Genomic DNA, 27,581 nt, shown 5'->3' with positions numbered 1-27,581 from the left:
ACAGTTTCCTGGGAAGTGAGATGCCCAGATTAAGGGGTAGGCACACTTGAAATTGACAGACCCTATAAAATGTCTTCTAAAATGTCTGTACCAAATTACACTACCATTAGTGGTATATTAATGTACCATTAATGACAAACATGGACACTGTCGGTCTTTAAAATTTTATCCAGACAATTGGTATAAAAGTGTATCAGAGAAATGCTCATTTCCTTGATTTCAAATGAGGTTGAGAATTTTTTTCTTTAACTTTTAATACTATAACTAGCATATAAATACATGCTCCTTGTAAAAAATGTCAACATTATAAAGCTAAATTCCCTATGACTTTCCTGTTCTTCCTATTACGTATTTCGGAGATAACTATTGTTATTAGTCTTATTTGCATCCTTCCAGAAATTTTTCTACACATTTAAAAATATACATATAAAGTCAAGGATTAAGCATCTTTTAGAAGCTGTATTTCTAGCAATCCTTTTAGCATGAACAAAAAAATCTAACAAAAATTTTACTTAAAGTCTAAGTAAGTGACATTTAAGCTGAGACCTTCTCCAGGTTCTCTGAGCCGTTTTCATCACCTGTAAAACAGAAGTGAAATAACTGCCTTCCAGCACAGTTGTCAAATTAAATGAGAAAACACATGTAAAAGCACATGGCATACACTCAACAAAGGTGAATTCTCTTTTCTTAACCTATACAAGTTAAATCCAAGCATTTGGTGGAGACCAGAAAACTGAGCCATTCCTATAAAGATGAAATGGGAGACTCACCCAGAAAAAAAAAAAGATTTTTAACCTTGTCCTGAAAAATCTTTTTTCATAATAAATAAGGCCCCCAAAAGATCTGAATTTTTCTTCAAAAATTTTAGTATGAAATATCCTAAGCAGTCAAAAATGTATAAGGTTTTTTTGTTTTGTTTTGTTTTTGTTTTGGGTAAGGTAGAAAGCAAAAGGATGTAAGGGTAGAAGTAACTGCTAGAGACTGTATGGTTGAAGTCCCCTTTCAGGCACACCCCAGGAAGTTAACTGTCTGGATTTTCCCAGAGACCTTAGGCCTATGGGAGGCAGTTGCGGCTTTGGGCGGGTGGCACCTGCAAGCATAGGATATGACCTAACCTCACTGCAAAGATGGCATTGCTTCCCCTGGCTTGTCAGAGTGCATTCTGTCATCTCTACCTGGATCTTCCTGGAAGTTCTGGCCCAAAGGGGCAGATTCTACCAAAAAGTATCCTTAGTCAAAGTTAAATTAAGACATCCAGGGGCCAGAATATCTCCCTCTGAATGGGAGTCAACCAAGTTTCAACAAGCTCCCTTTTTTGGAACTGCAGCAGAGGCAACATTTTATCTGAACTGGCAACCAGGGCTCCCTTCCCCTTATAAAAATATTGAGTACTGTTTGTATTAAGGAGCTACTGCAGTGACTTCTCCTCATCCAGCTCTTCCTTCCTCTAGGCCCAAAGCCAGGGATTCCCTAGCAGATCTAAGAATGAGTTTTAAACCCCCAAAGTATTGCATGTGTGCAAAGAACTAGGGGTCACAGGTTTAATTAGATCCCAAAGAATCCAGAAGCATGATTGAAAGAGCTCTCAAATATATTCTCAAACTAAAAGAACTTTACCCCAGCTTGAGGAGCTAATGGGGTTAGTAAAAGTCAGCAGTGAAGCACGTATACCCCAAACTGCTTCTTGATAAGTCTTAGGGTAGAACCCACAGTATAGAGGGAATCAGGGAATCAGTCCTTAAACCTACAGAAAGATGTAATAAGAAGATGGAAGTCCACCTCTTGACTGAAGGTGTAATAGGAAATGGGAAAACAAGACAGCACCAAAAACTGTTGCCCTTCCTTTACTTTTACTCCTCTTGAAGCTTCATCCCCAATTGCGACCCAAGTCGACTGAGGTACAGATTGACAGAAGTTAATTCTCAGCAGACATGCTATCAGCAATGTGGGTAGGATCATTCTTTATTGTGTGGGACTGACCCAAACACCACAGGATGGTCAACACTCCTAGCTCTCGGGCACTAAGTGCCAGAAGCACCCCTAGTCACTAGGATAACCAAAACATTCTCACTTTTCACCAAAAACTCCCTCCTGGGACAATACCACCACCAGCTGAAAACCACTTTAACTTATAGGAATAGAGGTGGTATAGTGGGTAACGTACATGCCCACTGTAATCTATAAATATTATTTGTAAAGCTTTTATAGATTATAAAGCATTTTTACTATGTTGTCTACTTTAAACAACTGCAAAACCCTGTAAAGTAGGTATTATCATCACCCATTTCATAAGGATGAAATTGGCTCAGAAATTGGCTATGCCTAAGGTCATTCAGCTGGGGAAAAGAAGAGTTTATAAAGCTGGATCAGAACCCGAGTGTTCTGATTCCAAAACTAATGTTCTTTCTTTCAAAACATCCTTAGCCTGCAAGAGTCTCAAATCAGCTACTTCCATCCAGGACAGATGTTTTCTTAAGGTTTCATGGGAAATATTGGGTCGATCTAGGGACAGGCTCCCCAGCTCCTTGCAAAGAAGCTGGTAAAAACTGAGCAGAAACTAACTGCTGTAAGCTGTAGATAGTTCTTAAAACAGGATAACCATCTCCTAAAGTACCCAGACACCAGGCTTATGCCCAGCTCTTTAAGAGGGGCTGAGCAGTTGGAGGAAGCTATGATATTCTCCAGTCTACATCTGAGTAGAAATGAGCAAGCAGAGGAGGAAGAGAATATATCCCTTCCCTGTTAATGTTTTAGGGAGTCAGAGGCAGGGCCACCAGCCCACAGAGTCCTGGCAATAACCTGGGTGAGGATGAGAAGGTGGTAAAAGATGGGGAGGGGACAAGAGAAAGAGATGAGGACAAGAATTGAACCACCACGGGTACAACAGCCTAACTCCTTCTTCTACTTGCAAAATTTGCCACGTAAATAATTCGGCCATCTTCTTGTGATTCTGAACATTACTTAGAATACCCTTCAAGGACCTCAAAGTACTTTATAAATTGAGAAGAGGGTGCATATCAGTAAAGGTTCCCCCAGAACCTTATCCACCCAACACACAAACTTCCACCCCTCAACTTTGTGGTGAGGTGATGGAAGACAGAAAGGATAAGAGAATCTGGAAAGAGGATTCTGAAAGATGAAAAGAAGAAGCAGAGAGGAGGGTGGCAGGCAAAGACAACCAAAGCATCTCGAGGACAGAGGGGCAGCTTGCCACCTCTACATCTTTCTTGGGGGATGCATTCTTCCTTGTGTAAGGAAAACAGGATACAAAAATGTGGCTCTGCTGAGGGAGACAAAAGAGAGACTGGGAATGGGAACTCAGGAATTCTAGCTGCCTAGTTTATCTTTATTCTGGAACTCTCTTCTTCATGGATGACAATCCTAAAGCCCTTAAGTTCCCATACGGTGTTATTCAGAAAGGGGGCCCTAAAGTCCCCAGCAAGGAGCACGGGGCGGGGGCTGTGTGGAGACAGCACCCTCTCTTATCTTCAAAGAAAAAGGTCCTTCCTTTTCTCTGAAGTACATTTCCGAACTGGAATGAACCTCTGGCCTTTCCCTGGCACTGCATCAGCTCAGCTCAGACTTGGGAGAAACATTTCCCCAGAATGGAGGTGACCAGCCTGGTTGACCAGATAACACGCTGACTTCAGGCAGCCAGTGCTGCTGTGCCCTGGGCTGACTGTAGCCAGCTTTGGGGCAGATACTTTGGTCTTAACCACAGAACCAGGGCCCCGGCTCTGACCAGCCTTCCCAGGCAACCTCAGGGGCACGGGAGGATCTGTGGTCTCATTTCCTCTCTACCTTGGCTTCTTTTTTTCACTTCATTGAAGATTAGCTATTTCCACCACGATCAGTTCCTGTTCTCACCAGCTGTAGCGGTTGTTTCCCCACAGACAGAGCTATGAAGCACTGGTGTGGCTGCCACCTGGACTGTCCCAGCTGCAGAAACAGACCCAATAAGTCCTGAGCTAAAGGACTTTTTTCATCACAGATAAAACAGCAGGGAGGAGAAATTATGCGGCAGGAAGTAATTCTAAGAACTCGACAGTGGATACACTAGTATCCATTTTATTATTATTTTAATCTTACATAATAGTTATATGTGCTCTGAAAAATATTTTATAATGAAAAAGTGTGGAAAATGTATACCTTTATTACATAGAAATGTGAATATATAATAATGAATGAATCATTACAATAATGAATGAATTACATAGAAATATGAATATATAGTAAATCCCCAACAGACAGCAAAGGAAACAAAAGATGGCCAAAACACTTATGATGAAATGTTAAAAGAAATGCAAAGTAAAACAAAATACCATTTATCACTGATTAAATTGACAAAAATTCTTAAAGTTAAACCATTCAGTACTAGTTTGCTTACAGAGAAAGGGAGACACATTATCCGTGGAAAAACCAATTGATACAACATTTTTAGAAGGCATACTTCTCAAAGGCCTTGAAAAACCACATTACTATACTACAATTTAAAAAAAGCATATACCTTTGGTCCAATAATTCTACTTCTAGCAATTTATCCCAAAGAAATAATTAGAGATACACACAAATATTTATGCACAGGATAGTCATCAGTGTTAATTACAGTAGCAACAAAAGGGGAAAAATATAAGATAAGGTGGTAATAAAATACTATATTTTGTAGTACTTTGCAGCCATGAAATCACGATACTGAAAAATATTTAAACAAATGAGAAAATGTTTAAAATAGTGAAATTAAAAGTCAGTTTATAAAACAATATGCACAGTATGACTCTAATTGTTAAAATGTGAATAAGTACATCAAAATGTTAATAGTAGATGGAGAGATTACAGGTGATTTTAATTCTCTTTATACTTTTCTATATAATTTATACTTTTTATATTCTTTACTTTTAAATTTGCTTAATAAACATGTCTTACTTCCATAATCTGGAGAAAAGCTTTTCTTAATCCTCCTGCCTCGCTATAAGGACACTCACATGCATTAATCTCTTTAAAAAACCGTTTGGAAATACATATTTAGGACCTTAAAAACATTATATCCCACAATCTAGCAACTTCAATTTGGGGTTTCTATCCTAAGGAAAACTAACTATTGAAAAGGTACACCAAGATGTTCATTATAGCATTGCTTGCCATGGCAAACAGAAGCAAACAGCCTAAATGTCCAACAATAGGAGGACAGTTAAGTAAACAATGGAACATTTACTTTACAGACCATTGTACAAGCATTTAAAAATGTTTACAAAGACTACCCTGGAAAAACTAATGAAATAACAAAAGCAGGGGAGAAGGAGCCAAATTGGATATATATATGTGTTTGTACACATATCTACACATACATGCTACAATTGCAACACTGTACAAAACCCTATGTAGACAAAAAAAATTGAAAGGTTTTAAAACACATTGTCTCCATTTGCTAAAATAATGGAGAAAATATGGATTTTTTTCTTCAATCTAAATCTTTGATCGTTTCTAATTTTTAAATTGCCCACACTTTTTTTTTTTAAGAGAATGAGTATTACTTTAAGAGAAAAAAGAAAAAAAGCTGAGTCTCCCATTGAGCAATGAAAACATTCCCAATGACAAGGAGTCCACCGCAGCAGTTTCATCTCCCTCCCACCTACTCCCCACACCTCCCCCAGTCTAAAGCAGGGTCACAGGGGAAGGTCAAGGAATGAGGCTCCTCTCTGTGGCCTAGGGTCTTCTCAGTGGGGTCTCTAAACAAGGGGGTTCTTCTGACCAGCTGCTGTCAAGGGCCCTTTCCCTCCCCCAAGTCTTATTCCAGCCTGAACTAATTCACCACAATCCCCAGAGCTGGGAAAAACATTTCCATCATGGCGATTTGGAACTTGATATTTAGTCCAAGTTTTTCCCAGCCCCTTTCTGTGTCAAAGGAGGCCCCTCAAAGGCTCTTGACAACTAGCACCCAGGTCAGCTTAACCCCCACATCAATGCTACACTTACAGCAAAACCGCAACTCATCAGTCATCACGAGGGAAATGTTAAAGGAGGAGCCACAGCAGGGACAGCCTGTCACACAACCCCATCCTCATGCCCTGAGAGCTTCCTCTTGAGGGATATTCAGAGCTTTTTCTGGCATTAGATTTTAGACTTTGTTTCAAATTTGTAATAAGCCAGCAAACAGAAAAATCAGGGTGCAAACCCAGCAAAGGCAGGCAGCTATCCTTTTAAACCATTAAAGCCCTCTGCCTCCCCTCTCTAAGGAAAGGCCAGTACTGGCCAGTATACTAGTTTCTGGGTAACTAAGGTTGGGTAGTAATCTAGTCTGGACCAAATTACAGAGGGCGGCTTTGCCAGACTAGAGATCAGCTCTCATACAAGAATTAATAAAGAGGAATTCCAATAACTGTCCATCCTAAACTTCTCAGTCCTCAAGAGAATGGAGGCTGCTGCCAAGACAGGGAGTAACAAAGGATCCAGAGGAAACACTAGTTTCAAATCTTTTTAATATCAGAGCACAACTAGAAAATAACACTATTTGTACAGTAAACTGGGTAAATATTGGAAGCAGATCTGGCCAGAGGGGACCGATTCAGGATCTCAGCTGCCCCCAGGGCTGAGGGGGTCAGTATCCCAGCATACCAGTAGGGAAGCCCTGGATTAGGGCACTGGGTTGGGTTAGGACTCTTGGGATCAATGTCCTGCACAAATCACCTCATAGCTTCAGACCTCGAGTTCTCCAACCTCAGCTGACAGGCTGTGGGTCAGATCATATGTCAGCACTAGAAAGCTAGGAGCCTGTGGTCTTGACTCAGCAATGATACAACTTCCCCAGCCAGGGTGCTTTTCAGGGGGGTTTTCCATAGATATATTGGGACTGGGGAAGCCCTCTATGTGACAGCAGCAGCATACTCTGAGACTGGCTATACAGAATGCAGTAATTGGTTTCATGAGATTTCTGAACTTAATGCCTTTTTGGGAACACAAGTGATCTTAGACCTGAGTCACTGCTAAAAGCTACAAATTTTTAAATGGCTATTTACTAAACATATAGTAGATGTCAGACTCTGCTCACTAAGTACCTGACTTCTAATTTCGTTAAATTCACACAATAACCTCATGTGGCAAATACTATTATTATCTCCATTTATAAGAGGAAACTAAGACTCAGAGAGGTTAAGTAACTTGTTTGAAGTCACTGTTCTAACTGGAGACTAAGAGGGGCCAGTACTTGAGCCCACTTTGACTTGAAAATCTATATGTTTAACCAGGACACTAGCACATCATCTCAATAAAACCACCAAATAGCTTTTACATAAACCAGATCAATCATACTGAAGCTGACAATCTGGGAAAGAAAATGGTGAAAATGGAGAAACTTATCTGACTCTTTTACACAATCAAGAAAAGAAACTAATCTATATTGAGTACCTACTGGATGCCAAGCACCTTATATACATGGCTCACCTGCTTCTCAAAATCCTCCCAGGATGCGAATTATTAGCCCCATTGTACAGATGAGGAAATCTGGGCTTAGGGAGGTTAAGACAATTGCTAAGACAGAACCCCTGCTTTTCCTACTACGCTATGCTTCTCCTGACTGTCAGGAAATACACCTGAGCCTATTCCAGGGTCAAACATCCAACAGCCAGCACTGTTTTCAAAGGATGGTGGAAAAGGGCATGTTTCAGGAACAGAGGAAAGAGGGGTCTTTAAGAGCCCCCAGAGAAGAACTCAAATCCCCAAGAAAGCATGACTCCCCTGTGTTGGAAAACAGAGGTAAAATCCCCTTCTCTTCTAAGATAGCTAACTAGCCCTGGCCTGCCCTGTTCCAAACCCAGCAGCAACAGCTCAGGCACACAGAAACAAGACCAAAAGCCACAAGGAAACAAATCAAAACTTTATATAGAAAGGAAGGTTTGCAAGTGGGTGGTCCGGGCTAGTAATCAGGATACCATGTGCATTTTGTGAATATCAAGCCATTAATTTGCCAACTAAACAAACTTGTCAACCAAACTCCAATGAGGATAAGATCAACTCTGGTTGTGAGCTCTCACAACAAACAGCTGGGCCCCTACCTAAGGTAGCCCCCTACCCAGTCCACCTCTGACCATCCTTTTCTCTCCAATTTCTGTAGCTACCTCATGCCACTCGATGGGGATTTTCACACCCCCACTGGAGTGCAGATTCCCTCCCACTCTTTTCCCCAACAGTTGAGCTCTTGTTCTCAAGGGTACCGAGTCCCAGGCTCTCCTCCTCAGGCTCTGAGATGGCCACAGCACATTAGTAATCACTGAGTCACGCCATTGCCCTGAGGAGGCTGGGGGAAATGCAGAGAGCCACAGGATGTGTGGCCCAGATCCCTTTGGCCCTTCACAGAGCTAATGGGCAGAGAGGTGCCAGCTTCCCCTGGGAACCCCATGGACCCTCTCTGATCTGGCTGTGGTGCCAGTGGGCTGATGTCAGGCTCTGCACTATCAGAGAGGCCAGGATCTCTAGACAGCTTCACTGATGCCAACAGATCTAATCTTCCTATTCCAAAGCAGATGAAATCCAATAAGGCTGCTAAGTCCACAGCTTATCCCTCCTTACAGGCAAAGGCAAAGTCAGCCCTTCAGGCCATAGTAACAATAACTGCAGCATTAACACTGCCTCTTAGAGAGTTCTTTGAAGAACTGGGAACTATTTCCCTAAGTTTCTCTAAGATTTACCTCTGTTAGCAAATGTTCTATCACGTAGTTCACTTTCTTTCTCCAAAACTTCATTTTTAGCTCCAACAGATCCTCTCTGTCCACAGAGCCACTGACATTAAGGTCCAATTCCCACACCAAAGAAGAGTCTCAAAGTCAGCTCTAAAAACTCATCCATACAGATCACTTAAGAACCTACAGAAAGACTAAAAAGAAGGACAGGCAAAAAGCACAACAGCCACTAGGGCTTAACATAAAAAGGAGGGGAGGAGGAGGCGGGATGGTTTGTGTGTATTGTTTCAATTGGAAAAATACACTAGTGAAATGGCTCATCCACATGTTCAGCCCTTTTAGGCAAACCCACTGTAACTTTGCAGGATGCCTGCAGGCCGTTCTGAAAATAAGAAGAATGGCATCACTCTTTATTCCACCCCCTTCAAGAGCTGCCAGGCCCCCTTTATTCCCCCTCCGCTCCCCCAAACATCTGGTCCGGGCTGGGAGTAGGACCCACTCCCTGGAAAGCCTCCATGTTAACATGAGAGGCAGTCTCCCTAGTCAGAGTCATAGTCGGACCTACGCTTAAGGGTGGGCTGGCCCTGAGCTTCTGAATTCTCCCGCACCCGCCAGAGGCTTTGGCATGAGAATTCAAGGGACCCGGGGAGACTGTCAGGGAAGTGGCAAGAAGTGGGAAGGGAGGCAGAAGGGGGAGGGAAGAGGAAGAATTCTGGATCCTGGGGCGGTCCCAGGCTGGGGACCCCTCCTTCTAAAGTGTCCAGCAGATGAGGCGTCGTTCGGGAGGTCCCCGTCGGGGCTGCTCTGAAGTTCCTGGGAAGGCACTGGGGCCCGACGTCTGTCGGCGCCCTGACTGAAGTGTTGGGCCAGATTGGGGAACCCGGGTAAAATCCCACCCAGAGCGCCAGGACCTGGCGGGACGGTAGGAGGGGGAAGGGACCAGGCTCAGCTCTCACCAGCACCAAGGCGAACCTCTCTTCCAGCTCACAGGGCTCAGGCATCGGCATCTTGCCGGGCGGCGGCAGCAGCGAGACAGAGGGCGGCTCTCCCGGGCCCCCCTCGGCGCTCTCCAGGTTGCCCATCGCGGCGGGGGCCCCCTCAGGGGCCTCAGCCCCCCACCCCCACGCCCGAGGGTCTTGGGCTCGGCCGCTTAGACCCGGCTCCTCCCTCAGAGCGGGCTACCCCAGTCCCGACTCCTCTGCTGGGTAAGGGCTGCCGGGGGCTCCTCGGGGTCCGGCGGGAGGCGACGCAGCGGACAGCGGCACCAAAGCGACCGGCACCACGGCCACGGCTCTGGCTCACACCCTCCTCCTCGCCGCTCTCGGCGCGCCGCCCCGACGCTGCCCCTCCCCGCCCCCCGCGCTCTTCCCCTTCCCCCCCACTTCGCTTCCTCCCACCCACTCCCGGCCGGGACTCCTGCTTCCCCCCCGAGCGCCGATTGCAGCCGCGCGCCGCGCGCCCCATTCATGCAGGCCCCGCCTCTCACCCACAGGCCTCCCGGGCGCCCCGCCCCGCCCCGCCCGCGCCTGTGCCCGATTGACGGCCGCAACTGCCAATCACAGTGCCTCCCGCCCCTGGCGGCCTCGCGCCTGACGCTTGGCGCGCCCTGGCGGCCTTGGTGCGTATCTAATCCTCGCAGTTGCTGAGGGCGTTGAGATAGATGTCTGCTCGGAAACGCGGGAAACGGTCCTTTTCCACAGCAGCTCAAAATGTGTACAATTAGGTAAGATACAGGGTATAGTGAGAAAAGATAACTACCAAAGAAGTAGGAACAACTAGGCTGCCCAGGAGTGGGGGAGAGACCTCATCTGTTAAAAAGTCACCATAAGGGAGATCATATTTGAACCGGACATTCAGGGGTGGGGAATACTTTAACTGACAGAGACAGATGAAAAGGCGTTTAGGAGAGGACTTTACCAGCGTTCAGATTGTTCTGATTGGATGTGGAAATGGAGGGGCAGGAGAATGCTGTTCTGGGCTAGGTCTGCCTGGTGGGTCATCATTTATGATGTGATGGACATCTGTTGTTGCTGCCAGCCAGGCCTACCTCCTTCTTCTTCAAGTGACAGCACGCCATTTCCTTTTAGGGGACTATGTTCCCTTGTTCTCAGTGACTTCACCCCCATTCCAGGAGGCCCCATGACCCTGGCCTGGCCAATTACAGTATTTTCTTCCTCTACCTTTAGACACTGTTTAAGGGATTAACACTTGACCTAAGCCCAGAATATAACACTCATTTCTAAGGCTTTCACTGGAATAATCAAGAAAGAGGCACTCTCTTCCCATTAAGGCTGTAAATCTGGAGCTGCCGGTGGCTGTTATGCCATCAACTATAACACCTCAAGACTGCCTGAGAATAAAGCCAATGAAAAGGAAGGCAAAGCTAAAAGATAGAGAGTTTTAATAACACGCTGAGAACCTGAATCCAACCATGCCTGAAGTTATCACTTTGATTTTTCATTCATTTATTGAACAAATATTTACTAAGAAGCTTATTATATGTCAGATATAGTTTTAGGCATTGAAGGTACATCTGTGAATAAAAAAGGCATACATTTTGCTCTCAGAATTTGCACTCTGGGTAGGAAAAGAGGTAGACAACAAACTAAATAAGTAAAATGTATAGATGTTAGTGATTAAGTGTAAATAAAAATAAAACTGAAAGGGGAAAGAGGTGGAAGGGGGTTAATATTTTAAACAGGACAATCACAGCAGACCTCACTGCTAAGATAACATTTGGATAAAGATCTGAAGAAAGGAAGTACTCCATGTGACTATCTGGGGAAAGAATGATCCAGACAGAGGAAATGTCAGGTGCATTCTATGTCTGATGTGTTAGAGGAACAGGAAGGAGGCCAGTGTGGTGAGAGTGCAATGAGCAAGGGAAAGAGTAGTAAAAGATGAGGTCAGAAAGGTAACCAGAAGCCATATTGTGCAGGGCATTGTAGGCTGCTGCAAGGACTTTGGTTTTTCTCTGAGTAGGATAGGTAGCCATTGGAAGATTTTGAGCAGAGAGGTGACATGATCTAACTTATGTTTTAAAGGAGCTTCTGGCTCTTGCATTGAAAACAAGCTGAATAGAGGCATGAGTAGGAAGACCAGTTAGGAGGCTATTACAATAATATGGGTGAGAGATGATGGTGGTTTGGAGGAGGGTAGTAGCTGTACAAGTAGAGAGAAATGGTCAGATTCTCGATGGATTTGAAAGTAGAGCCAATAGAATTGTTTGACAATTTGAATGTGGAAGGTTAATGAAAGTTAACTCCAAAGCATGTGACCTGAGCAACTGGGAAGGTGGAGTTTTCATTAACTGAAATGGAGAAAGATTGTGGGGGGAGTAGATCTGGTGAGGGCAAGCCAGAAAGGGAAGATCAGGAATAGTGTTCTGGCCATGTTGAGTTTGATTTGCTGATTGGACATCCGAGTAGAGGTAGCCACTAGGCAACTGGATATGTACGAGACTGGAGAATTTAAAGCTGGTAAATTCTAAAGTTTTGCATGTCAGTCTGAGTTAGGTTTCTATTGCTTACAACCAAAAAGTGGAGTCCCTGTCTTTGCAGACCATTGAAACTGCCGAGGTCAGCCTCTTCCAATTGGTTGGACAAATCAATTAACTCACATCTTATCCCCTCTTTTCCTCCCTGCCACCGCCACCCCAAACATGCACTTTCCCAATTGCTGTAGCAGACTCTTCTAGGACAGATGAGTTATAACACAACTGAGGACTTAACACTAGAAAAAAAAATTGAGACTTCAGTAGGGGAAATAATTCATCAGTCATTCATTATGGAAGCTTAAGGAACATCTAGCAGAGACTTGACAAGACAGTAAACAGCAAGGTATTCACCCTTGTGTGATCTCTTGGTCCCAAACCTTTTATTTTTGGTCTTGTTTGACCACCAAATTTACATACTCTACAGTCTTCTGGAGGCTGCTAAATTACTTCTTTCATTGTTAACTCTCTGCTCACCTACCTTCAAAGCTTTCTTACTTTATGCAGGATAAAGCCAAAACTTAATCCGGGTTTAATTATCCGTATCATCTCCAAACCCCAGTACCTCTTCAATCTACTCTCCCTGTCTTACTTGGCTCTAATATTCATGAACACTTTGCTTCAGCTGGAAAGGTCCATCTCCAAACATTAGCTGTGTGTTCATTCTTGTGTCTTCAGCTTTGGTTGTCGTGGTAGACAGAATAATGGCTCCCCAAGGTGCTCACATCCTAATCCCTAGAACCTGTGAATATGTTATTTTATGTGACAAAAGTGACTTTGCAGATGAGATTAAGTTAAGAATCTTGAGATGGAAAGATAATCCTGGATTATCTGGGTGGGCTCAGTGTAACCACAAGGGTACTTAAAGGGGAAGAAGGGGGGAGGCAGAAGGCACAGAATGAGAGAAGGAGATGTGACAACAAAAGCAGAGGTGACAGTGATACAGGGGCATAAGCCAATGAATGCAGCAGCCTCTAGAAACTGGAAAAGACAAGGAAGCAGTTTCTCCCCTAGAGCCCCTGGAAGGAACGTGGCCCTAACACTTTAATTTTAGCCCTGTAGGACCTATTTTCAGACTTCTAGCCTCTAGAACTGTAAGATAATAAATCTGTGTTGTTTTAAGCCAACTTTATGGTAATTTGTTAGAGCAGCAGTAGGAAACAAATAACTCCTGCCGGGTCCCTGATCTGGATTTCTGCTTTCTTCTATGTGGTTTATTCAAATCTCCCCCAGGTTCAGCAAAATCGTTGGTTTTTAACAAAAAGCAACAAACACTACTGGATGCTTATCATGTGTAAAGCATCTGGCTAGATACCGGTACATAAAGAAAGCATGCAAGATACAAAGATGAGGAATAGACAACCCCCCACCCCCACCCCCACCCCAACTTCCAAAGAGCTCAGAGTCTGGAGCAAGGGAGATAAGAAAGAGAGGGGGAGGAGGATAGAGCAAGTTTGAAGGCACCAGATAGGATCATTGGCATTACATTAGTGGGTACCAGCTTTTAAATCCCATCCTGGAGTTCTCCCAGATTTAAATGATCATGACTCTTACTTTCTCTACTTTTTCTTTGAAACTTAATTCAGCAACATTTACTAGAGTCTACTGCATGCAAGACACTGGGCTAGGTGCCGTGGAGGATACCCGATATATAACTCATGGTTCCTCTACTGCCTTTTGTTGTTCAATTTTTTTGTGTATGTCTTGTCTGGACTGTGGGCTTTTCTTATTTGTTTATGTAAGACATATGTATCCAGTACCTGTTTTGTTTCAAGTACAAAGGAAGATTCAGTGATGAATAGGTGTCTTTCAGGTTCTCAGACTCTAGTAGAAAAGACTCTCAAAATAATGTTTACAGAACAGTGTGATAAGTGATGTAATAGAGGGGTGTGCCAAGTGCTGCTGAAGGCTCTGGGGAGTAGATTAACACTCGAGTCTGGGCTGAAGGAGAAATAGATGTGCCAGTGGAAAAACTGAGACAGTGCGGTGAGAAGGTGATGGAAGGAGGGGTGATCAGGAAGGGGAAAAGGCAGCTCAGAGAGGAGGAAGGGTACAGGCAAAAATGGAGGGCTGTGAAAGAGTGTGGAATTTCAGAGGAAGGGTAAGAATTTTAGTAAGGCTGGAGCATAGGATATGTAGTGGGAGGACAGGAGACAAAGCTAGAAAGGCAGGTGAATCAAGTCCAGAGGGGTCTCGTGATCATGCTGTAGATAGTCCTGTGTCCTAGACAGTTTTTAAGTATAGTTTTTGGAATGATTCCTTTAGCGGCATTTGAGAATGCAGAGAGGTCTGCAGAGATGATATGGAGAAGATAGGGCTTGAACAAAATCAGGATGGGGGGATGAAGAGAAGTGAAGTTGGGGGGAAAGATTACATTAGTCTGCTCGGGCTGCTGTAATAAAATACCAGCGAATGGGTGCCTTAAACAACAGAGATTTATTTTCTCACAGTCCTGGAAGCTAGAGATCCAAGATCAAGGTGCCATCAGGGTTGGTTTCTGGTGAGACCTCTCTCCCTGGCTCATAGGTGTTTGCCTTATCGATGGGCCCTCACGTGGCCTTTCCTCCGCACTCACATAGAGAGAGGGCTCTAGTGTCTCTTCCTCTTCTTAATAAGGACACCATCCTATCCAATTAGTGCCTCACCATGACCTCCTTTAACCTTAATTGTCTCCTTAAAGGCCCTGTCACCAAATACTGTCACACTCGGGCATAGGGCTTCAATGTATGAATTTAGGGAGGACACGATTCAGTCTATAACAGAGATACACCTGAGGTAGAATCAACAAGACTTAGTTACCTATTAGATAATAGTTACTAAAATTTTTATAGTGCTTTATAATTTATAATGTCTTTTAACATCCATTATCTGGTTTGACCTTCACAACACTGTGAGGGGGGAAGATATTATTATTCTCATTGCGTAGATGAATAAACAGACTAAAAGAAGTTCAGTAATATGTCCAAGTTCTTATAGCTGGTAAATAGAGACCCTGGCACTGAACCTGGCCTTGGACTTGGAATCCCACGCCATTCCGATGCCCTTGTGAGATGTGAGAGAGTAAAGAAGACTAAGTTGAGGCCAGCTTGAGGCTGCCTTACCCTTAGTAGCTAGGGAAACCCATAATTCTCTCTTAGGTCAACTACTTCCACCTCCTTACTCAAAATGCTTCTAAACTTCTGCCTCCACCTGTGTCCTCCCCACCTACGAAGCTCCTACCTTATCCCTGGCCCCCTCCTCTAAGATCTTTAGAAACACACATCTGCTCTCTCCTCCTCTCTCTCGGGGAAGAGGGGCAAATGTGAATACAGACATTTTAAAGTTTTTCTTAAAAATTTACACCGTTCATGACAGAGGATCTTCCCCTTCCTCTTTGCTGGCTAATTCCTACTCATCTACTAAAGCCAGGGTTACAGGTCACCTCTTTCATGACTTCTCCAAATTCGATGAGAACATGTCCGGGGGCACGTAGTGTTCCAACATATCTCTATCATCATATCATGAATCATCAGATTGCATAAGCTCCTTCAGGGCAGGCAGACATTCCTAGCGTCTAGCAATAGCACCCACTCTGTGTCTGTTACATGCTCACTGAATAAATGAATGACTTCATATATTGTGACATTCTTCCCACACCACGGGAGTCCTTTGATTCTTTATCATTCCTGTCAGATACAGTCTGACTGCTTGTATCACTCAGGGCTCAATGCAAGAAACAAAAACCCCTCCAAGTAGCATAAGGACATGAGGACATAGGTGCTTACAAAATCAATTGGAAATTGTAGAGGAGTCCACTCTGGGCTGAGACCCTAGCCATGAGCTGCAGAACAAGACAAAAGCCAGGAAAGCTGCTACCTCTTCCATAGTCAGAGAGGGTGGGGCACCTGGAGGGCTCCACTGATGATGGGGTTTGATAACAAATTACAAATGGTTACAAATGGGATCCAGGGATCTGGAAGCTATTATCAGGACATTGCCCCTGCTACACTCTGATGCAACCGCCTCTCAATATTTGCAAAGCTTGAGGCATCACTGGATTACTGCAATAGAAATACATCACATCTCTGTGGCCTTGCTTGCCAGAGAAACAGCCAAAGTAGCAGCATGATGGCCTTTGTCTCACTTCTGCCTTCTATTTCTCACCTGAGTACATCTGACTGCCTACAATTATTCCGAGAAATATAATCCGTAACTTTCCAGCCTCTGCAGTATAAGACAGCACACTAGAAGGAGAACACATGCTGGGAATATGAGGATATATGTTGAATGCTATTTAACCGTATTCACTCTACTTGTATGAAAATCCACCCAGAGTCTTATCAGCAACTGGGTCTCTTCCTCCTCCCTCACCCACCTTGCCCAGTGCCCACCCTGGTGGCTGATTTAGTCTTTGGTTCTGGTCTCTTTAGTCTTCCCCTCAAGCTACAGTTTGTCCTTTTCTATGACCTAGGTGAGGCAAAATTTCTTAGCTGTCCTTAGTACTTAAAAGAACAAATGTATATTCCAGATTTCATCAAAATTGAAAACTAATGTTCTTTGAAAGGCATTATTAAGAGAACTAAAAATTAGCCACAAACTAGGAGACTCTATTGCAAATCACATATCTGACAAAGGACTTATATCCAGAAAATAGAAATAACTCTCAAAAGTCAATAAGAAACAAAACAGCCCAATAAAGAAAAATTGGGCAAAAGAGTTAAAGAGATTGTTCACCGAAGAAGATATATGGATGACAGATAAACACATCAAAAGATATTCAACATCATTAGTTACTAAGAAAATGCAAAAATTAAAACCACAATGAGATACCACTATACACCTAAAATTAAAACGTTTTATCTGAGTGTTGGTAAGGATGTGTATGTAGAAAGTGGACCTCTCATATACTGGTGGGAATGTAAAATGAATGGTACAACCACTTTGGAAAACAATTTGGCAGTATTTAAAAAAATTAAACATATACCTACCATATGATTCAGTCATCCTACTCCTAGATGTCACCCCAATGAAAAGCAAACAGATGGGAACACAAAGAATTATATACAAATATTCTTGACATTTTATGTATAACAGCAAAAAAAAAATCCCGAAGTCCATCACCTGATGATGGATAAACAAATTATGGTAATCCATACATCTCAGGAATAAGAAGAAATGCACTATGATATCATAACAATGAGTGAATCTCAAATTTATGCTAACCCAAAAGAGGCCAAAGGAAAAAAAAAAGTACAAACTGTATGATTCCACTGACATTAAGTTCCAGAAAATTCAAACTAATCTATAGTGATAGAAAGCAGATCAGTGGCTACCTAGCGATAGGGGAGGGTGAAGGCAAGAGAGATTACAAAGGGGCATGAGGAAGTTTGGGGGCATAATGAACACATTCATTATCTTTATTACAATGATGCTTTCATGTCAAAACTCATGAAATTGTTTTCCCTTAAATATGTCGATTACACCTAAATAAAGTTATTTAAAAATTAAAATAAAGCAGAGACTGGGGGGAAAAAAAGCCTGAACTCTTTGTATATATTCACTATGCGATTGTTTGATGTGTCTTTCCCAGTAGAGTGAAAACTGCATAAAGGCTAGGGCCGTGCCTATTCGCACAAATGTATCTCTAACGTTCAATATATCATCTGGTGCATATTAGGGAGCTGACAAATATTTGTTGAAGAAAGAAGAGAGAAAAATTGAGAATAACTCCAAGTCTCAATCCGAGTAAAAGAGAGACTGTGGTGTTATTGAGAGTTATGGAGGAATGAGGAGAAAAACACAGACATGGAACGTCTGAGTGCATGACGGGGAGCCAGGTACTGCTGCACCAGCAAAGCCAATGGAAGAGGTAATTTCAAGGAGGAGAATGATTAGAAAAAGGCCATTGGGTTTTTGGATTTAGCAGTTAGAAGGCATTGGTTCCCCTGAAGAAAGTGATTTTAGACAGAAGCCAGCCTTCCCCACACACAAAACACAAAACTTCCCTATTCTGTAAAATGTCCATTTGGTTCTCTCCATCTTCACACGTTGCCCTTCTGGTCCAAGCCCACATTCTCTCTTGCTTGTTCTATTCCTATAACTCCTTTTTTGAATGCCACTTTTGTTCTCTTGTTACCGAGTCCAAGCTCATACTGCTCACTGCATGACATGCTAATAAATCGATGGATGAGTTGTTGGAGCAAGGAATAGAGACTTTATTTGGAAAGCCAGGAGACCGAGAAGATGGTAGACTAGTGTCCCAAAGAACTTTTGCCTGAGTTAGAATTCAGGCTTCTTTTATACTAAAAGGGGAGGAAGTAAAGTCAAACATTTCCTATTTCCGGTCAGCCTCTGGAGGGGCATGTTAATTTCTTTCTTCCTGTACTCATTCACAGGTGGGCCCGGTTAGGTGTTTCCTGTGAGGAGGGTATTTTAGCTTAACACTCATTACCTGAGAGGCAGGGTTCCCAGAGATGGGCCATTATGTATAAATTAAACTTCTGGCAACATCCCTTTAGTGATTAACTTGTAGCAAAAGCAATAGAATACAAAGATTAAAGTAAAAGAAACAGATCCAATATGGAGTCAGATCCTTTTTCTTCCCTGTTACACCCTCACAATCTATTTGCCACAAATTAGCTAGAAAGATGGTTTTAAAACAATAATTGGGTCATGTGCCTAGTTCTTCCACAGAATCTCCTTGTCATTTAGTTGCCCTCTTTACTCCAATGGTTGGCACCCTTGTGCTCAAGCTGTGAAAACCTCAAGCTTTATCACATTATTAGCTGGAATCAGGAAAGGAAACTGACTAAGGGTATTAGTTATATATTTCTGCTTAACAAATTACCTCAAAACTTTGAGGCTTGAGACAACAACTGCCCCCCAAAAAGTTATTTATCTTACAGTTTCTCAGAGTCAGGAGAGGCTTAGCTGGGTGCTTCTGGCTCAGAGTAGCTCATGAGGCTGCAATAAAGCTATTGGCTGGAGCTCCAGTCATCTGAAGGCTTGACTGCTCTTAGGATGCCTCATTTACATGGCCTTTGGCAGGATGCCTTACTTCCTTGCTAGCTGCTGGCAAAAGGCTTCAGTTCCTCACCACCTGGGCCTTTCCCCCAGGGCTGCTTGAGTGTCCTCCTGACATGGCTGCTGGTCATGAGTGATCAGAGAGAGAGCAGAGAAGAAGGTGCAGCGCTTTTTCTAACCTAGTTCTCCTGATTGTCACCACTTCCACTTCATAGAAGGTCCCCAACTTGCCATTGTTCAACTTAACGATTCTTCACCTTTGTGATGGTGTGAAAGCAATAACATTCAGTAGAAACTGTAGTTCAAATTTTAAATTTTAATCTTTTCCTAGGCTACTGATATGCAGCACTATATTCTCTCCTGACGCTGGGCAGTAGCAGGCAGCTGCAGCTCCCAGTCAGCCACGTGACATGAGGGTAAACAACCAACACACTTACAACCATTCTGGACCCACACAACCATTACGCTTTTCACTTTCAGTACAGCATTCAATAAATTACATGAACTATTCAGCACTTAATAATTTCAATTTATAATGGGTTTATTGAGATGTAGCCCCATTGTAAGTTGAGGAAGATCTGCATTCTATTTATGAGAAGCAACTCATTTAAGTCCAGTTCACCCGTAAAAGGAGACTCAAGCTCCACCTCTTGAAAGGAGGAGTCTCAAAGAACTTGTGGACCTACTGTAAAACCATCACAGTAAGGCAAGGAAAAAAAGACGTGGAAGCCTTAAGGAAGAAATGATTTGGCTCATCAGTTGTGAATAGTGATTTAGGGAGTGAGTGCAGTAAGAGATGGTTACACAAATGTAGTACCTTTCTACTGAAACCAAGTTCCCCTAAAACTGAGTTCCCTTGCTGAGTTAATAATTAACCTCTCTATCCAAAATCTTATTCCCTTTCTTGTCCCCTCTGACCTCAATCCTGTACTAACTTAATGCTAATCAGTCAGAATCAGATGGCTAAAATTGCTGTTGTCAATAATGACATTAATGACTAAAACTGCTGTTGTAGATAACATCACTACTGTACAAACTCAGGTAGTTTCTCCAGGGAAAGATGAGCTAACAGACCCCTGAGCCATGGACCACCTGGCTAGAGGATCAAAAACCAGAGATATCCTGACTCCCAAAACTACAATTAAGAAATGTCATAGAAATGTCGCACGATGATAACTAATCCCAGCCTCTTTGCTCTTTCTCGTTAAGAAAAAAAACAAAAACCCTAACTCAAAAACCAAGTGCAAGTGGACCTGAGGCTTCTATTCCACTCCCTCGCTTGGTGCCCTGCAATAAATCCTCACTTTGCTGCAAACTGGCACTGTCAGAGGTTGGCTTTCTATGTTGCAGCCAAATGAGCCCTTTGCTTGGTTTCACTACCTTCTCTAAGTGACAGGCAGGACCAGGGGAAGCAGATGAAAAGGTTGGCCAAGTGTTTGGGGCTTGGAAATGGTAATGGGTTAGAAGAGTGTAGACTTTAAAGTACTGGGAAATACTGAAGAAATTGATCTGAAACAGACTGAGGCTCCACAGTGAAAAGGAGAGAGATAATTACTTCTAAAATGAAGCCTCTCCCATAGCTCTTTACGGAAACTGTTGAGTTTCAGCTTCCTCATCTGTAAAATGGGATTAATAATATCTGCATTACCTTCTCCACTGAGTTGTTATACAGATAAAGTGAATTACAGAAAATTACTTTGAAAAGAATAAAATATTCTTCTAATACCTTTGTTACTGTTATCACCGCACTCTGAAAAGTTAGAAGGGGTTGAGTTGAATAGTGCAAAATACTGCAAACTGTATTTTGTAGTTTTTTTCTCCTGTCAGTCTTCAGTAACAATAGACCATAATACAAATAGCCCATAATTGGAAAAAGATAGCTCAGTTTGCTTCACTCCTGTCCATCAGATGTTAACAGAATTGCAAATAAGATCTGGTATGTGAAAGGCTCCTCCTGAATCTTAAACAGTGTTAAATACTCACACATTTATAGGTGATGGTGTGGATTTTAGTGGGTTTCATTCCTCTTAGCTGCTTGTTCTCATAACCACTGGGCAGAACAAGGTCAGTGAGTTTGAAGGAGGGATTGGGCTTATAAAAGTAGATAAGGAAAGGTGTGAGATACAGAAAAAAATGACCTCAAGGAACCCATGTTTACTGCCATTTGTTGGGGAACCACTCAGCCTTCCTACAGTTGAGTTGAGACTGTGGTACCAAGTCATTCCAAGTTGTCTATCCTTGCCCTATGCTGAGGAATCCAGCCTGCTAATCATATTAACAATATATGCCAATTTTACAATGAGAAGCAGTATAGCTTCATCATTAAGAGTATGTACTTTGGAATGAGGTATTCAGAACTCAAATTTGCTTGGTGATCTTGGGCAAACTGTTTTGAGTCTTAGTTTCTTCATTTTAAATGTAATACTTGCTCCTGCCTCCCTGGGTGATTGCAAGGATTAAATTAGTTGATACATACAAAGCATCTTAGACACTGTCTAGCATGTAAGAAGCAGTATACTATACATATTAACTAGTATTCTTATAGATGGCACAGTAAAAAGAAAAAAAATAAAACTACCTATAATCACAAGTGTTTTGCTCCTGCTCACTTAAAAAAACAGACAAAGGATAACAAATTACAAATATGAAGAAATTGCAAAGTCTAAGAGGTCTTCCTGAGGTCTTTTGCTTCTTCATCATTAGTTACATCTATGCTCTTTGAAATAATTGGAAACCCAACAGAATTTTCCTTCAAATTCATTTCTGTTAGAGGAGATTACTTAGCTCTCTCTTCTCCTATCATCTTCCCTACGTAGCCCTCCATCCTACAACCTCCACTCTGTCTCAGGTTTGGGGCTGCCAATCAGCATGATTTGCCTGTCCTGGTTTTAGCACTGAACATCCTGCATCCTGGAAAACCCCTCAGACCCAGGTAAATGGATGGTTGGTCTCCTGTTCCTTTAACTTTAGGTTGGACATATACACTGAGGATTTTCAGGTGGACTGATTTCCCTGGGCCTCTGTCCTATATAGAAACAGTCTGCTTGAACCATTTTCCAAGAATATTTCTATGCTTTCTAAAAGCCAGGTTCCAAGCTCTCTTGGGAGGTGACTTTTATATAATTGAGCTTGGCATTAGTGGGTAGAATAGGAACCAAAGGGTAGACAGTGATGTGGACAAATAAAGAAGCAAGGGGGAAGAATGCAGTCTAATTTAGGAATCTTGTCTGTTTAAATTTCACGACACTGTAAAAGGATCTAGCATATAATGCCTATGAGATGGTAGTTTCTCCAAACATGGCAGCTATGGTTGAATGCCTTAAATCCCATTTTAAGACATTCTACTTTGTTTCTCCCCTATTTTCCCCTATCAAGCAGTTAGTTGGCTTTATGCTTATTGCCTTGGTTGGGGAAGGGGTTGGGGGGATTAGGAAAGTAGGGCAGAGCTGATGAATAAATAACGCCTGCCAAGCATATCCCTCCTTGACAAAGTCCTTAAGGGTGTGGGCATAGTGTCTTGGCAAGATAAGAAAGGAGAAGGACCACCAAACTAAGAAGAATTTCCCTCTCCTGGATTGGAGACAGGACAGGGGTTGTGGGAAGTCTACAGGGGCCTGAGAGTCAGTAAACCCAAATATCTTCAGAGCCAGGAGGATGATATGAATGGCGTAAAGCAGGCAGAGTTTTTAAAAACTATTTGTATTATAGGCAAACCTTGTCTGCTTCACCCATTTGTATTCTATCTTCCTAAATGGGATTTTATTGACACAGGCCCACTCAAAATAGAAGTACTTCACATATACCTAAAACGAATAGGAATTTTTTTAATATTTAAATTTTTATTTTCCTTCAATTTGAAAAGTTTAGAAGGGGAAACCCAGAAAAGCACTAAGAATAATAATAAATGCCCAAGTGCCCATTGTTCAAAATTAATCAATTTTAGTATTACACAACTTTTGCTTCAGATAATTTCTCATGTAAGTAGGTTATTATAAATATGTGAAATCTCCTTTCTCTAATCTCATACACCAACCATCCTCCTCTGAGGCACCTTTATACATATACATTAAAATATATGCCTAGAAGTTGTGGGTGAGTTCATTTCAGCTTTGCTTGGCCTTGTTAAATTGTTCTCCAAAATGTTTATGCTAGTTTTCCGTTATACCAAGAGTGATGATTTCCTGTTTTTCCATTTCTTCACCAATGCTGGAGCTGTCAGGCTTTTTGATTTTGCCAATCTTGTGTAAAATGGTATACAATTGTTTCAATTTGCATTTTTCCAATTACTATTGTGAATGAACATACTTTCATGTGTTTATTGGCCATTTGGGTTTTCTCTTGGGTGAATTGCCTCTTTAAACTCTTTGCTCATTTTAATGTTGGTTTCGGTCTTTTTCTTATTGGTCTGTAGAAATAACACAGTTATCTATGCCACCCCAAACTTGGCATAAACCAACAACCATTTTATTAGGCCTGTGGATTCTATGAGACAAGTTTGGACAGGTCTCAGCAGGGTATCAGCTGGGAAGACTTGAACTGCTAGAAATATCTGGAGGCTAGAATCATTTGAAGCCTCCATCACTCACATGTGTAGCATCTGGGCTAGGATGACTCCAAAGTGGGATTCAGATGGGACCGTCAATGGGAGCACCTAAACATGATCCCCTTCAAGTAACTTAAACACACAGGCCAGCAGCTGGGTTCTAAGAGAGTCTCCAGAATTGTCCCAAGAACAAGTGCTCCAAGAAAAACAGGCAGAAGCTTCACAGTATTTCACAACCTAGCCTTGGCAGTCACACAGCATCACTTCTTCTGTAGTGTGTTATGTGAAGTAGCCATAAGATCAAGAGAGGAAATAGACATGATAAGTGTCAAAGCATTCGAAGTCATTAAAAAAAAAAAAACCCCAATTATGGCTTCAGTGACCCAGCAATTCCACTTCTAGGAATATACACAAAAGAAATGAAAACATATGTCCACACAAAAACTTATACACAAATGTTCACAGCAGCATTACTCACAATAGCCAAAGAGTGGAAACAACCCAAATGTCAATGCATGAATGGACAAACAAAATGTGGTATTGCCATACAATGGGATACGATTCAACCATAAAAAGGAGTGAAGTACTGATACATGCTACAACATGAATGAAACTTAGTTTAAGAAGTTAGATACAAAAAGCCACATACTATATGATTCTGTTATATGAAATGTCCAGAATAGGTAAATTCAGAGACAGAAAGTAAGTTAATGGTTGCCAGCACTGAGGAGAGAGGGGAGTTGGGTGTGATTGATAATGGGTTCTTTCTGGGGCAATGAAAATGTTCTAGGATTAGATAGTGGTGATGGTTGCATAACCTTGTAAATATACTAGAAAGACACTGAATTATGCAGCTTAAAAGGATGAATTTTATAGTATGTGAATTATATCTCATTTTAAAAATGTCTGACTAAACTTATGAGCCTGTGTGAGGTATATGATTTACTGATGAAGATTTAGAATAATGGATAGAGAAGAGATAACAGTTTATTGCACATATCAGAGGATGTGATGACTCCTCAGTGTCCAGGTACTATTCCTTCCTGTTCATGTTCAGGACTCAAGTTCTTCATGTTCTCTACAGTTAAATATGTCATTCCTGGCTAATTTCAGATCTCCTACATGGAGAAAAGTAACAGTAACACTGGTTTTTGTTGTTGTTGTTAATGTAGGTACTAGGGATTGAGACCAGGACCTTGTGCATGCTAAGCACAGACTCTACCACTGAGCTATACCCTGTTTTTTTTTTAATTGAAGTATAGTTGATTTACAGTATTCTGTTTGTTTCAGGTGTATAGCATAGTGATTCACCACAACTGGCATGGGGGAGAACACTGTTATCACATCATTCAGAAGCAAAAGAGGACATTAGTTGGGCACTTTCAGCACTGTGGAACAAGTCTCAGAAGCACCCAGAAATGATCTTGGAGGAGAAAGGTGGAACTACTCCCAGAGGACTGTCTGATATATGTCCCAGAGTCTTTCGAGGAAACGGAGTGATTGCCTTGCATGGCAGTGATGGGGTGGTTGGGGCAGGGGTTGTATGTGGTGATGTACTGGATAAAACATGCCTGCTGTCACTCTGTTGTCCTCTGGTGCAATGGACCACACATAGCTCCACAGTCAGAACACTGACAGGAAAGGATCAATACAGGGACCAACACACATGACACAGGCCCGAGGGTTGGTGGAGCACGGTTGGTAACCCAGAGCCCCGAGCTCATCTTCTGTCTGGCCACTAAGTGGGCATGTGAACATGATTCTGGAGGCTCAGTCTCATGCAATTCCACAAAAGATATACTGTGCTGGCTAGCAAGAGTGATCAGCTCACCAGAATGCCCTCTTGGAGTTGAGACCTGGTCACAGTGTCTTGGAAAAATGCCATAGGCATGAGTTCCAGAGTTCCTCCAGCATCCTGGGATTGGAGAATGTCATGCAAGGGAGAAATTAGGATAAGGGCTCACACAGGACCTGGTCTGGGCTGAGCCTCAAAGCACTACTGGCGCAGGCTGGTCCGAGGCACATGAGGGAGATTTAGAAAATTTCCACGAAGGCCCTCCAAAGCATGAGGACCTCTGAAGCACAGAACCCTGGACAGGGGTCTGGGAATATGGGTATTATTATGAAAGAGTGATTGCTATGCAATTTATGAGAATAAGTCATAAAAAAAGCTTTCATCTAGTTCTCTCTGCCATTGGGATTGCTCCCTCTGAGAGAAGCCAGCCCTCATGCTGTAAGGACATTGAAACAGCCCTATGGAGGAGCCCATTTGGAGAGGATCGAAGGCCCCCCACCAACATCCAGCACCAAACTGTCTGCCATAGCTTGGAAGTTAATTCCTCTAGCTCCAGTCAAGCCTTTGGATGACTGCATACCTGGCTGACATCTGACCGCAACCTCATGAGAGACCCTGAACCAGAAATGGAGTGAATAATCTTATGTTATCAGTGAATGAGTAACCTATGTTAGTCAACACTGTACAGGTCAAACTCTTAGTAACCGCTTGTTCTAAGTGGATAATTCAGTATTTGCTTGACAAAAGATTTCTTGTGCCTTAAATATAGCATGGAAATAGCTACTGCTGTACCTAAAAGGACCACACCAATACAAAGGTAAAAACCTCTGCAGCAACTTGTGTGAATTGATGACCAGGAACCAGATAGGCCCTGTTCCCAAGCACTTTAGCCCCAGAAATGTGGCAGAAATTAGGGTCAGGTAGGGAGAGGAAACTCCAGGGAAGACTGATAATACATTTTCTCCCATTCCAGTGGTATAAGGTTCAGAGTAAACATTAGGGTGCACTATAGAAAATAAAATGTTTATTGTATATCTGAGTTTGTGGACTGAGAATCATACCCCGCACATTTGTATTCTTTACTCAGAAGATATTCTATCCTTCTAGGAAGCAGTTTCCTAAAACCTGCATTCTGATGCAATCTCCACTGATCAAATGCTTAATCTAAATTTCCTATCTTATTTTTCCAGAACCTTTTCTGTCCATGGACCTGTTTCCTCACTTGGAAAATGAGAGGCAGGTGTAGATCTATGCTTTGTGCAGCCTGAAACATCTATACTTGTAAGGCATAGTTAAGAAAAAGAATACAAAATTATGTAATAAAGTCAACATTAATTTAGAACAAGAAATCATTACAGATTTTAAAATGCGCACAAAACCACAAACATCACACAATCCAAAAACCTCACATTACTCTTATTAACTGCCTGAGAACCGCTGTAATCTCTTTTTTCTTTTTCTACTAATTTTTTTGGCTGCATATACTTTGCCTCTTCCTATGCACGTTGTATTATTTTTATAAAGATATTAGAAAGATAAATTAGCAAAAACAAAAAAAAAGTTTTTGAAAAAAACTGATAGTGTAAAAACTTTTTTTTTTTAAATCATCTTCACAAGTCCTCACTATAAATCCCTACACAGGTGTTGCTTCTCTTTGGGAACAAGTCCTCCGGGAGATCCAGCTCTTTGATCTCTTTTGACTTAGTCAGGGCTGCCAGGGTAGCTCGGCCAGGTAGCCGCCCTTGTTCCCTCCCACTCACCCCACTACCACCCACCTCCTTCAAGAAAGATGGAAGGGGAGGTGGCCCGGCAGCCCACTGCCACCGCCCCCCACCTCCGCGACCCCAGGACCACCACTTGGACTTAGAGGGTGACCTCCAGTGTGGGGTCCGTGCGTCCAATGCAGGACTGGGGCTGCTAAGTCCTCCTCGCGTTCCTAGAGAATTCGCTGAACCTTCAAAGGTGTTCTGAAGCTTAAGCTTCACTAGATTCACTGTAAATTGGCCCCTGTAAGAGCGCTTCTCTGTGTTCTCTGAATCTCTTTCCCCCTTTGACATTCCATGACAAGCCTAAAAC

General features: G+C 42.5%; 1 protein-coding gene and 1 long non-coding RNA gene across 6 annotated transcripts in view; one reads left to right on the top strand and one right to left on the bottom strand.

Moving 5' to 3' along the window:
• FMNL3 (formin like 3) overlaps positions 1–10,016 on the bottom strand; it is a 51,994-nt gene extending 41,978 nt beyond the window's left edge. For all 5 annotated transcript variants that reach the window (XM_072972836.1, XM_072972837.1, XM_031683019.2 and 2 more), the window contains exon 1: positions 9,629–10,016. In XM_072972836.1, the coding sequence (XP_072828937.1) occupies positions 9,629–9,754 (126 nt within the window). In that variant the 5' untranslated portion in view covers positions 9,755–10,016. The remainder of the gene's footprint in view (positions 1–9,628) is intronic.
• A 246-nt stretch (positions 10,017–10,262) lies between these two features.
• Positions 10,263–25,290, top strand: LOC140700124 (uncharacterized). The gene is made up of 3 exons (XR_012078351.1): positions 10,263–10,395; positions 17,822–18,013; positions 25,001–25,290. It is a non-coding gene; the product is annotated as an uncharacterized lncRNA (long non-coding RNA).
• Positions 25,291–27,581: the final 2,291 nt, after the last annotated feature.

Source organism: Vicugna pacos, chromosome 12, assembly GCF_048564905.1.
Source record: "Vicugna pacos chromosome 12, VicPac4, whole genome shotgun sequence".
In the NCBI taxonomy this organism is placed as follows: Eukaryota; Metazoa; Chordata; class Mammalia; order Artiodactyla; family Camelidae; genus Vicugna; species Vicugna pacos.
The sequence above is the reverse complement of the archived record's forward strand: the minus strand, read 5'-3'. Positions and strand labels throughout refer to the sequence as shown.